The 12,199-nt window shown below is 38.6% G+C and overlaps 1 protein-coding gene across 3 annotated transcripts in view; it reads right to left on the bottom strand.

Moving 5' to 3' along the window:
- LOC107685478 (serine/threonine-protein kinase TAO1-like) overlaps positions 1 to 12,199 on the bottom strand; it is a 53,048-nt gene that overhangs the window by 8,105 nt on the left and 32,744 nt on the right. For 2 of the 3 annotated variants that reach the window (XM_016482069.1, XM_016482068.1), the window contains exons 2-11: positions 8,206 to 8,453; positions 8,018 to 8,089; positions 6,959 to 7,060; positions 6,798 to 6,843; positions 6,379 to 6,475; positions 3,922 to 4,035; positions 3,752 to 3,843; positions 3,566 to 3,659; positions 360 to 441; positions 67 to 234 (exon numbers count right to left, since the gene is read on the bottom strand). In XM_016482069.1, the coding sequence (XP_016337555.1) occupies positions 67 to 234; positions 360 to 441; positions 3,566 to 3,659; positions 3,752 to 3,843; positions 3,922 to 4,035; positions 6,379 to 6,475; positions 6,798 to 6,843; positions 6,959 to 7,060; positions 8,018 to 8,089; positions 8,206 to 8,337 (999 nt within the window). In that variant the 5' untranslated portion in view covers positions 8,338 to 8,453. Of the gene's footprint in view, positions 1 to 66; positions 235 to 359; positions 442 to 3,565; positions 3,660 to 3,751; positions 3,844 to 3,921; positions 4,036 to 6,378; positions 6,476 to 6,797; positions 6,844 to 6,958; positions 7,061 to 7,175; positions 7,252 to 8,017; positions 8,090 to 8,205; positions 8,454 to 12,199 lie in introns of those variants that run through there. The other variant, XM_016482070.1, reaches the window with a different exon arrangement.

Below are 12,199 nucleotides of genomic sequence, written 5' to 3' on the forward strand. Positions count from 1 at the left end.
CCCACTTTATATATATGAGCCAGTCAATATTAAAACACTGGAACTAGGTAAGGCTCGAGATCTGACCTCATCTCCCTCCTGGGTCTCAGTGGTCGGCCCATTGTGCACCTCCTGAAAGAGGATCTTCTTCATCTTGCGGTACTGCAGGTTGTCCAGCTCTCGGACCGCATCTTTTGTCCGCAAAATTAAGTCTATCAGAACAGATTCTGGCCTCTCTCGCAGGACGAAGGCATGCTATGGTTTTAGTAAAGAGTGCAGAAAATAAGGCAGTTGTAAATATTCAGGTGGAATATTAATATGATTAAGAAACAAAAAGGTTATTTAATTTAAATGTTGATAATTTAGTGCAAAGTAAACACCTGCAACAGATCCTCAGAGTGTGGTCTGTCTTGAGGGATTTTCTGAAGGCAGGAGTCAACAAAATTTCTAAAATAATCCGTCCTGATGAAAGAAAATGATACAGCATGTAAATCAACTAATGACTGCTCATTCATGCAGAAATGCCTCAATATTTTTCATAATATACATCTTCATGTATTTGTTCTAAATTGACTTAAATCGGCCATTTAAAGTGACTTCAATAGGGTTTCTGCAGGTTTGATGAAGGTTAATTTAAGAATTTTTAAGACCTTTTTAAGATCAAGTAAAGAAAATGTAAGCAATAAATTAAAGGATCATAATATGTAATGTTGTTCTCTAAATTCTAGGAACCACACAATGAGTTGTATTAGGAACACTTTAAAGATTGAAGAAAATACAGCTTTCTACCAATCTCCATTACTTTTTAATTCATTTTGCAAAAATAAAATAAAATAGCTTAAAGGTGGGGTAAGTGATTTCTGGTAGCCAATGTTGATATTTCAAATCACCAAAGCAAACACGCCCCTACCCCAAAAGGGTCTCGCCCCTATTTTGATAGCTCCGCCCCACACATACCCAACACACAACCCATGCAACAATTAGTTCTGTGAAACAAAGCAAAACATGTCAACACTGGACACGAGCAGCGCTGCGCGACAAAATAATATAGAGCTCATAATCAGTGATGCTGTCTACACCATAGATATATATACATATCTATGGTCTACACTGGATGCGGCGCGGCGCAGCGCGACACGACACGACAAATCCCCGACAGAAAACTGCTGCTGCGTTCGATTTATGACGTGTTGACACAAATTTCAAATGATTTTCAACGGTTGCTTTTTTGCGTCCAGTGTAGACAGACTTTAGCTGTTTAGCTGTTACGGCACGACAACTGTCACGTCCGGTGTAGACACGGTGTTACTCACCTATCGAGAAGAAACAAATCAACCTCGGCGTCCGATCGCAGGCCTTCCGCTCCTTGAGTTCTCTCCAGCGCTGGAAAGCTGATCCGATATTTACACGGGTCCTACTTCTTGCCTTATCGTAAGCCTTCTTTTGTTCTGCAGAGATTTTCCTCTTTTGTTTTTATCCACCACCATCTCTATCTTTCTGTCGTCACTCGGCTCGGCTAATGTCCGTCCTGTGCACTGAGCGCTCTCTTCTCGGCATCATGAGTAGATACGACCCTTACTGCTGAATGGATAAAAGTTTGTTTTTTTAGACTCAATTTTCTAAAGCGTTTTTGAAAAAATACATACCCCACCTTTAAATTTGGTGATCCAAAACAGTGAAACTAATCATCATTCAGGCAAAAGTTTGTTTCAAGAATAACCACATTGCTGATGTGATCTTATCGCTAGCACACCCACAGCACATGTGAGCTATTAGTCTTATCGGCAAAGCATATCAGCATTTTTTTTTTTTAATCGGCAGATGCCGATGTTTACATTTTAAGCTTTTGTCGACCGATTCCGATAAAGTTCCGATACTATCGTGCATCTCAGTTTTCTAAAGTGTTTTTGAAAAAATACATACCCCACCTTTAAGGCTTGAATACTTCTGCTCCCAATCACTAGAATATGAAAAAATAACCTTTACCTTCATAATACAAAAAAAGGGATGTTCTTCCCCAGTATTTTTGTCTTATTTTTCAAATGTCTAAAGACTCTTAAATCAAGATACATTTACTGAAGAAACAAAAGGGAAAATACATTTTCATACCCTATTTACAGATTTTTGTTCGTTTTTTTAAAACAATTTTCAATTTCTCAGAAAACATTCCATTTTTAGAAATGCATGCAACATTCAATTACATTCATCAGTTTAATTACTTTAACAGTTTAAGACTTTCTGCTCTGATTTCAGACCTTTTTAATGCCTTAACTTGTGGAAAGGTGAATTAAGACTTTAAGACCATTTTAAGGCCCCGGATCAGACAATGCGTTTTTCAGGTTTGAAAAGCGAGGCTTTTTTTGGTTGACTTTTTTTTGTAATTTAGAAAAGAGCAGTGTGCTACATTTTTGTTGTTGTTGTTCTTATACGCAACGCCCAAATCAGCTGTCCTGTCAGTCTAATCAAGGATTTTAGTGAAAGTGAAAAGTGAAGTGACGTGTGGCCAAGTATGGTGACCCGTATTCAGAATTTGTGCTCTGCATTTAACCCATCCAAGTGAACACACACTCGGAGCAGTGGGCAGCCATATTGCTGCGGCACCCGGAGAGCAGTTGGGGGTTCAGTGCCTTGCTCAAGGGTCTCACCTCAGTCGTGGTATTGAGAGTGGAAGAGAGTGCTGGTTATTCACTCCCCCCACCGACAACTCCTGCCGAACCTGAGACTCAAACCCACAAACTTCATGTTACAAGTCTGACTCTCTAACCATTAGGCCACAACTGCGAGCGCTCTAAAATCTTTGGTTTGCTGTTAAGTAAACTGTCATATTAGCAGAAACTTTAAAAAACCACAAGTTTCTCCTCCATTATTCCGGACATTTCTGGACATTCCAAGCAACTGTAAACGTCCGTCACCACAACGGAAGGCCCACCTCTCCATTCATTCGATTGGACAATGGACAATGACGTCGGACGCTTTTCTGCTCAGTTGATTTTTTTTTCAACTTCAGTTGCTCAGAGCGCTCCTACAAAAATGTAAGGTGCAACAGGCTGCTAAAACACGAGGCGCCCAGGGCGCATAAGCAGCACGCAAAACACACACTGCCAATAGAAAACAATTTAAAAAAGGCTCCTCTCACTGCAAAAAACACATTCTGTCTGATTCTAGCCAAAGACCTACAAGAACCTTGCTTCAATTAGAAGAACCTTCATTTCAGCCAAACATACATTGGTTGTAAAGTAGATTTAACTAAACTAATATTTAATTATCTGCATTTATATGCACCAAATACACAGCAATATTTACCTACAAATATTTTTACAAAAACAATTTAATATCTGGAAAATGCCACTTTTTATATTTTATTTTGAACTATTTTAACTTATTTTAAACTTCTCTAATGCCATTTTTGCTACTGAAGTTTAAATCAGAAACTTTATTAAAATGGTTTTCTTAATGCTTGCATACTTGCAATTCGCATGAAAAATAGTCAATTAAAATACACACACAAAATAATCACCACAATATTTGATTTACTACCTAGCCCTAATGCAAACAGCTATTTTTGTGTATATATTAGTGGACTCACCATTCACTCGATTGCAGTGTAGGGCTCTCATTCTGCGCTATGTGGTATAAGGCACTCATCGCATTCATGTTAAACAGAGGAGGTTTCCTTTCCGCTACAGCAAAAGGGAGAAGAAAAAGTAAGACTGACTTTCACAACATGAAAGATGCACAATTCAATTTACAATGAGCAGCACTTCTTTGTCACCTAGTTCTATGCAGGTGATCCCAAGAGACCAGATGTCAACCTTTCCATCATACTGTCCCTCGTCCATGGCTAAAATCACTTCAGGGGCCATCCTGAGAGGAGGTGGCCATGTTAGTAACCAGGCTGTGTGAATGGAATCATTATTACTCAGAGATAACCAGTGTGCTCACCAATATGGTGTCCCCACAAAAGAGTTGGCTGGGGAGGCAATGGAGGCAGAACCAAAATCTGCCAGTTTGACTCGTCCAGGCTCGGTCAGCAGGATGTTCCCAGCTTTGATATCCCTAAGTGAAGAATGACATGCATAACAGTCAAAATTAGAGGTAGTTTCCCTCGATTCCACAGGCAGTGCTGTCTGAAGTATAGATAAATATCTGTGTGACTTTGCAATTATAAGTCTTTTTGAATTAATTCAAATGAATTGGCTCATAAGAGTCGTTGAATTGGAATACAGTGACCTGTATGAAGGGTTGCCAACCATTCCGTATAATACGGAATCGTCCCGTATTTAAGGCATCAAAAAAGCGTTCAAGTTTGGGTGATTATTGATCATAAGCAAGTGAAGCCAAAACGTTTCGATCGCCCCCAGGTGGTTGGTCCCAGTATAGGTCATAAACCCCGCCCTCTTCATGTAATCTAATGGGACGTGAGACAAACTAAATAATAAAGAATTTTAAAAGAATTTTGGTTTTAGTTAGTTATGTGATGCTATAAAAATGGGAATGTGACGTCATGATTGACAGCTGAGATTGACAGCTTCTCTGAGCAAACTGAGGCACCAACTAACTTTTTCGGGATCTTCAGGAGGAGATTGGAGCTGCATTTACCTTATTTTAACACAAGCCTCTTTCTTGTACGGCAAGCAGCAGACAAAAATTAGAGCAGTCAGGCTCATTAAAAAAGGGTCAGGGGCGTGTGCTTGCGATCGACTCTGCGGGAGTGTGGGCAGGACGCGGCTCCACTTCGCTCACTACTGCACAGACTCGGGTCCCAAGTTCACTACTGCGCAGACTCTGTTCCCAAATCAGCGCAATATGTCCGCGCCCTATTGGGACATTGGCTGCTTAACTTTTCTTCAATGGAACATTCAGCAAGGCAGGAAAACATGCAATAAACCTGAGAGAAGACGTCTTTCACTATTGTAAGTTAATGTTGTTAAAAAGAGAAGAAAAAAAGGCAAATTTTTAACATTTTAACTTAGTGTATTCTTAAAATTGGACCTCATTATTTAAGCACAAATTTAAGAACCAAAAGCAGCCCATACTCTGAGTCTCTAAGTTCTCTTTGATTAAAAAATATACATTTTCATTCATTCATAGGGTTTATGGTGGCAATAACATTTTTTAGTTCAAAAATTTGCCATTGTTTTTAAAAAATGCTTTATTGACTTGACATTTCAGACCTTCAAATTTTATGCCCTATAGCCATGTATGTAGACTATGTAATTTCACAGTATATCCACTTCCTAAATTACTACACCACTTGTGCAGTCACAATTCTATAATGGTACAAATTACTCAGGTCGATGGTTTGTGTGTAACGCGTGTGCCATTTTTTATTTATTTTTTAATGTATGACATTAAAATTCTTTATAGAGTAATTGTACATAAATAGGTTAAGCAAAAAGTGATTATTTTTGAGAAACTTTTATACATATACTTAAAGGTGCAGTAGGAGATCTTAGAAAATGCTAACTTTAGCCTGATAGCACTGAAAGTGAACGTCCCACCTTCCCTGCAATCCCCATCCAAGGCCACGCCCCCTGAACGCATTTACGCTCACAGACCAGAACACCAGAGACAACATTATAATAGGCTGAGCACATGTTCCATACAAAGGGCATTAAAGTGTGCGACATGTGAATTTAAATAGTATTTATTTACAGAGGTATATTATGTCACACTTCTCTAGTAAGTTTCGTCTGTGTGTGAACACATAGTGATGTAGATATGTGGGGGGGGTGTTAGAACAAGCCGTTTTAGGTAGGCGTGGCTGACTCTTAACTTTTATAAAGAATATCTCTTTGGATTTGAGACTTTAGTCTTTGCAACTTTATCTTCTTTATGCACCAAGAGCTTGTAACACTTCAAAGAGAAAGGAAAAATTTAAATCGCATCATATGACCCCTTTAATGATTGCTATCCGGATGTGAAGAGACTTTCAACCAGCATAACAAAAAATGTTTCTGAAGACAATCACCTATTGCACCTTTAACTGCAGACACGGAAATGACATACACTTGTGGTATAGTACAAATATTTTAGTTTCCCTTATTCTGTCCCTTATTTTCCTATAACGAATCACAATTGTTCCTTATTTTCCCTTTCTGAAGTTGGCAACCCTACCTGTATGTTTGTTGTCCCCTGCATTTCATTCAATGCAACCTTACAACTAAAGCTAAAATAACTTCCTTTGGCACTACACTGTGCCATAACTGAATAAGTGCAGGAAACCTTGTCAGAGTATACAAAGTGTTCTGCTACAAGAATGCAAACGTTCAAAAACAGTTAGCAGAACCAGTGTCATGAAATTAATTTGGTTCCAGTGGAACTGGTTCTCTATTCCTAACACCACTTAATGAACAAGTACTCACTTTGTAAGATCATCAAAAAGAAAAACCCACAAACCTGTGAATCATGTTATGGGAATGAAGGTATGCAAGGCCCTGCAAAGCACCATGGGTAATTGCTGCAATCTCAATTTCCTGAAGGGGCTTCTTGTGAACTAAGCAAAAGCGGTAAAGGTGAATGTTCTTCAAACTGACAATCATTTACAGTTACATTAATGCATTTGATAGAAACTTTCATCCAAAGTGGCACACATTGCATTCAAGGAACTCATTTTTTCAGCTCATGCATTCCCTGTGAATCAAACCCATTACTTGGTGTTGCTAGCGACATGTTCTACTGTTTAAAAATAATACACCTAAATATTAAAGCTATGCTTTGATTATAACTAAAGTTTGAAAATAAAGAAGCAAAACCCATATTTTGGATGTAATACTGATAATGCTTAACAAAAAAAAACTAAATGTTTTGTATCTTACCTTCAAGGAGGTCAGAGGCAGAGCCCAAACAGTACTCCATGACAAGCTGAAGAGGGGAAAAAAATATGAAATGGTTATTGTGTTTATATACTCATTAACATGTTATGCCAAAGAGTGAGAGTGAAAATTAAGAATTTAGAAACGAAAGAGAAAGATCTTACCCATGCTGTGTGTTCCCGCAGGTAGCATCCTTTATACTCTATGCTGTTTGGGTGTTGTATTCTCTGGAGGAACTTGACTTCCTTAATGATATCCTGCCATTTCTAAGTAAAGACAAACAAGCATTAAATCAGCCAGAAAAGATTACAATGAATTCCAATTTTCCACCAGATCACTGCATCCACTACTGATGTGAGCAGACTGGACATACTGACTTACTAGTACAGCTCCCGAAAAGGAAAGTCAGTCTTAAAAGCTTCTGACGGATTCTTTGTAGAGATTACGTGTAATCCGATTACTGCTAATCTGAAATTACAAAGGAAACGCTGCCACCAGCAAAAGTATGAATGGCCGTGGTGCTTCGCTTCAATCTGTGGTGTTACACAAGACTTAATGTGACTTCAGCAATTGACTTTAATTTGCTAAATTTTACTGTGCCAAGTCACTATTTAAGAGCCAAGCCACAGTTGTTTGTGAACGTGAAACAAAGTTAAATCCATGGGACAAGAGTAATATAATAATATAATGCAATCACTGTGCCCACTAGGGCTGTCAAAAAAATGTCGAATTTCGAATATTCGTCGAATTAAAAATAAAAATCCACATTCGAATGCAAAAACGTTGCATTCGAATTTTAGGTGTGCGTTAAGGAGGCAGCCTTATCAGCGGCGCACAAGATGCGATGACGATGTAAGTGTCGTTGCATTATAATGTTTTTGTTAACCTATCCAGTTGAAGCCACTAGATGCGGCGCTGCTGCGTTGTTCATTAAAAATATAGCAGAAAAAGACAACATCAATGCGGAGAAGATCTTGTTTACATCAAAACTGCCTCTTGTGGCCTCAGGAGAGAAGCCAAAAGCTCTTCTTCACCCTGACTAAAATTATGCATTTTAAATTCGAATATAATTCGAATTTTGATAATATTTAAGTACAAAATTCGAATTTAGTTTTTCAGCCATTTTGACAGGCCTAGTGCCCACCCTCAGAAGGAAAAGCTGAATCCACAACTAAACTGTTGCATGACTGTATGTAATGATTGTGGAATGTAGGAAAACTGACCTCATTAGACTGTTTCCCACTGTAGGACATCTTCTTGATGGCCACCACCTCTGCGGTCCGCACATCCCGTGCCTGAGCAAGATTTACATCAGATTTCACAATTTAGTCTCCCAAACCTCTCATTATGTTCTGTAGCATGCATCAAAATTATGAATCCTATTCTACACACTGCAACATTCGATACATACAAAATACACTGCGCCGAAGCTGCCATGACCGATCTCACGGAGGTCTGTGAAGAGCTTCTCAGGATCCTCTCTGAAGAAAAGGTCTGCGATCTCGGGGTCCTTCAGGCTCCCTGCCCGGCTGGTGGAGGGCATGCTGCGAGCCGGAGGACGCACCGCGCTCGCAGGGGACTATCTGGCCGTGCGACTGCGACACGTAAAGCTCCGCCGGTTACTCATCTGCCAGAGGGAGGCAGTGTACACATAGAGACCTGAGGGGGAACAAACAAACAAATATATGACCCTGGACCACAAAACCAGTCATAAAGGTAAATTTTTCTAAATTGAGATTTATACATCATCTGAAAGCTGAATGAATAACCTTTCCATTGATGTATGGTTTGTTATGATAGGACAATATTTGGCCGAGATACGACTATTTGAAAATCTGGAATCTGAGGGTACAAAAAAAATCAAAATATTGAGAAAATCGCCTTTAAAGTTGTCCAAATGAAGTTCTTAGCAATGCATATTACTAATAAAAAATTAACTTTTGATATATTTACAGTAGGAAATTTACAAAATATCTTTATGGAACATGCTCTTTACTTAATGTCCAAATGATTTTTGGCATAAAAGAAAAATCAATAATTTTGACCCATACAATGTATTTTTGGCTATTGCTACAAATATACCCCAGTGACTTAAGACTGGTTTTGTGGTCCAGGGTCACATATGTCGACATATGTAATAGGGCTGTCACTGTATCATAATTTCACTACACTATTATTGTGGGCAAAATAAATCACAATAACAATATTATTGTGATATCCGGCTTTCTGCAGCTTGGAGTGTTCTCGGGTACTTTTTGTTTTTGCGGGAGTGGCCCTTTGTAACTTGAATGTGCAAGGCTTCCAGTGTCATCCGCATCCAATTATTTTTAGCTATACAAATAAGGGTTGGGCCGATAGACAATGCCATCGTCCATCGCTGATGGCTGACAGACATCAGGATGTTAATCACACTATGTAGTGCAATGCATGCTTTCAATTTCCACGCAGTTACTTCAAATAATTATTAAATGTTTTTTTTCTGATTAGGTAATAACATAATATTAACATAACATAATAAAGTTGTTCCGATCACAATACAAATTACATTCAAAACAGTTCAATGAACACAATTTAAACAGTAAAGATTTTATTATGCAAAAAACGTCAAACAAATTATAGGCTAGACGTTTTACACAAACCAAACGAAGCATACAAAAACATCAACAAAATTCTAAATAATTTAAATTAAATAGATAAGAACATGTGGCTTGGATCGTGGGTGTTGGATTATAAATATATTACAATAAAATGTAAATATCCTAATAATAATTAAATTTAATGTTTTAATCCTCTGACGTCTGCTCCGCATCGCTCTTTAGGCCCGGGTATAATTCACTTTCTGCGTTCTGTTCCTTCTCGCGCAGAGCCACATCCGCACAGCATTCAAAGTATACTCAATTGTGGATGAGTGGAGATGGACAAGCTTGACACGTGCAGCATCACCAACTTGACTTGCTCTGTCTCAGCATTCACCTTGCACCTGCGCTATTGTTTGTTATTCTTATAGTTATTAACCTGTAAAAGCTAATGAATCAGAAGTTATAAAATAAGGTGGATACCGCCATCTTCTTTGTTGGAGTGTCAAACAGATTGTTACTGGCACTGTATTATTTACAAAATTATCATGTGTAGCATTTGAGGCTTTGAACTTACAACCTTTCAATTACCTTCCCAGTTCTTTACTTTCCTTTTACAAACTTGTAGGTGGAGCACAGAGTTGCCAATGTAAAATGAGCTAGATGGGTGTCTGTGGTTCCTGAACAGGAACAGACCAAGAGGCCATAGAAACTGTTTTACCAGATACTGATTCTACACAATGACCTAACCTTTGTTTACAGGCTGTAAATAAAGTAATGTAAGTAAGTATGACAGCTGGTGAGCTCCCAGCTTTCACATTGACCTGCTCTGCTGCATTCTTATTACCTCGTCAGGCTCATTCAGGTTGGGAGGGAACTGAAGCAATGGGTTGAATAATAGTCAAACTCTGGGCGTATTCACAAACCATTAGAGCTGATTAGTTACCCCTTTTCCATTCAAATGGAATTTCCACTGACTTGAGAGCCAAAGCGATGACATAACTGACTATGTTCCTACATAACACTTGTGCCATGTTTATCTGTATGACTAGGGAGGTTATAAGTCTTTATGCCATGAAAAAGCTGATTTTGATGCAAGTCAGACATTAATAATAAATAATATGCAGCATTTAATTCAGCAATAAAGTGGCTGGAGCTACTGGGTACTGTGTTGCATCATTTCCATTTCCATATTTCCGGTCCAAGCAGCCTTGATTATAATAAGAAAGATCTAGTTTTGCCTTGTGTCAGTTGTTGTTACGTTAAAAACTTTACTTGGTGTTGACTAGGGATGGGCATTCCAAGCAAAGGAATTTTAGGTGCGTTATTGGCAGCGCCACCCCCTGCTTACATGAACGCGCCACCCCCGCATCAGCACGGAAAAAATGGGGAGATTTTTTAAGACAATAATCGCACAACTTATTCAATATTCTATAATTAAATCAACTAGAGGTGCTCAGATCACTAGATTTGTACATTTTCTGAAGACAACGTTGGGGGCCGATCCTACAGAACATGTTTTTGAATTCCAATGCACTGCTTTTCTATTGTTTTCAGCATTTTAAAAACACAGCGCAGTTTATTTAAAAAAGTGTCTCTAGATCTTTCAGTTTTTTCATTCTACTGTCCTGCCTCTCACATTTTTAAACACAAAAACATTCAGTGTGAATGCCCCTTAATACTGGAATACACTACACTACATTTGATCAGATTTTATCCCTGATTTGAAATCTGGAGGAATTGACGCTAGTTGCCAAAGTCAGAGCCAGTCTGCAGATTTTGGGTAGTCAGGAGTTGACAGATTTCAGATTAAAAATCACGTAAAGTATGATAGGCACAGACTTTTTTAGCTTTAGACTGATTCCATCCAGTCAGCGGAGATCAAACATGTTTAAAAATTTCTGAACTTATTTTTAATTTGTCATGCGTCTCCTTGAGTTTGTTGTTTTCGGAATTATTTGAAAGTCTGGTGATGTGTAAACCTCACTCATTTAGTGTATGATGCCCTGTTTGTCTCTGTAACCATTTGCTAAGTCATTAAGTGTGTAATACCTAGTATTTTAAAATCTGTTCAGATTTTATAAGTCGTGTACTGTAATCATTAATTGTGCTTGCCCATACAAAAGTAATTGCCACAATTCCAGGGTGTTGTTGTGGGTGGTTGCAAGGCCCAGAGCATTGCTATACAGTTTCTAAGGTATTCTAAATGGCTTTTATGTGGTTGGTAGGGTGGTCTTCGAAGTTGTTTGCTGGCAGTCAAAAGAGGATACCCTCTGTAGACATTCTCGTCCCAAGATACAGACCCCTCTTTTTAGTGCAAGTCTATAGGATTTTCAAATTATCAAAGTTTGGGTGGTTTGGGTCATCCCACAAATTAGAATTAACCTCATAAGAGAAAGTACTTCAACGTAAAAACTAGGGATGTCAATTTTCGATCATTTTCATGATCGATCGCCGTTTAAATTAACGATCAATTAATCCATTAATCGTTAACCTTAATACTGCAAAATGCGTCTATTGCAGTGGCATATAGTCACCGGCATGACATTAGTGCTGGTCCGAATCCCCTTTTTTGAGCTTCGGAGGGAGGGGGCTGAACATATTCTTCTCTCTAATAAAGGCAGGAATCTCTGTGTGTCTGTCTGGCTGTTTGCATTTTTTATTATGTCGAGAATAGGGTTGTGACGGTGAGGAAATTTTCCCACCGGTTAATCGACGTGTGACAACACGGATAATACCGGTATCACCGTGGGGGCAGGGGCGTTCCCTCTTTTCTTTGCTTTCCTTTGCTTTTAAATAGCTTGTAAAAGCGGCGTGCGCATTTTACTT

This window comes from Sinocyclocheilus anshuiensis, unplaced genomic scaffold (assembly GCF_001515605.1).
Source record: "Sinocyclocheilus anshuiensis isolate Anshui unplaced genomic scaffold, SAMN03320099.WGS_v1.1 scaffold922, whole genome shotgun sequence".
Classification (NCBI taxonomy): domain Eukaryota; kingdom Metazoa; phylum Chordata; class Actinopteri; order Cypriniformes; family Cyprinidae; genus Sinocyclocheilus; species Sinocyclocheilus anshuiensis.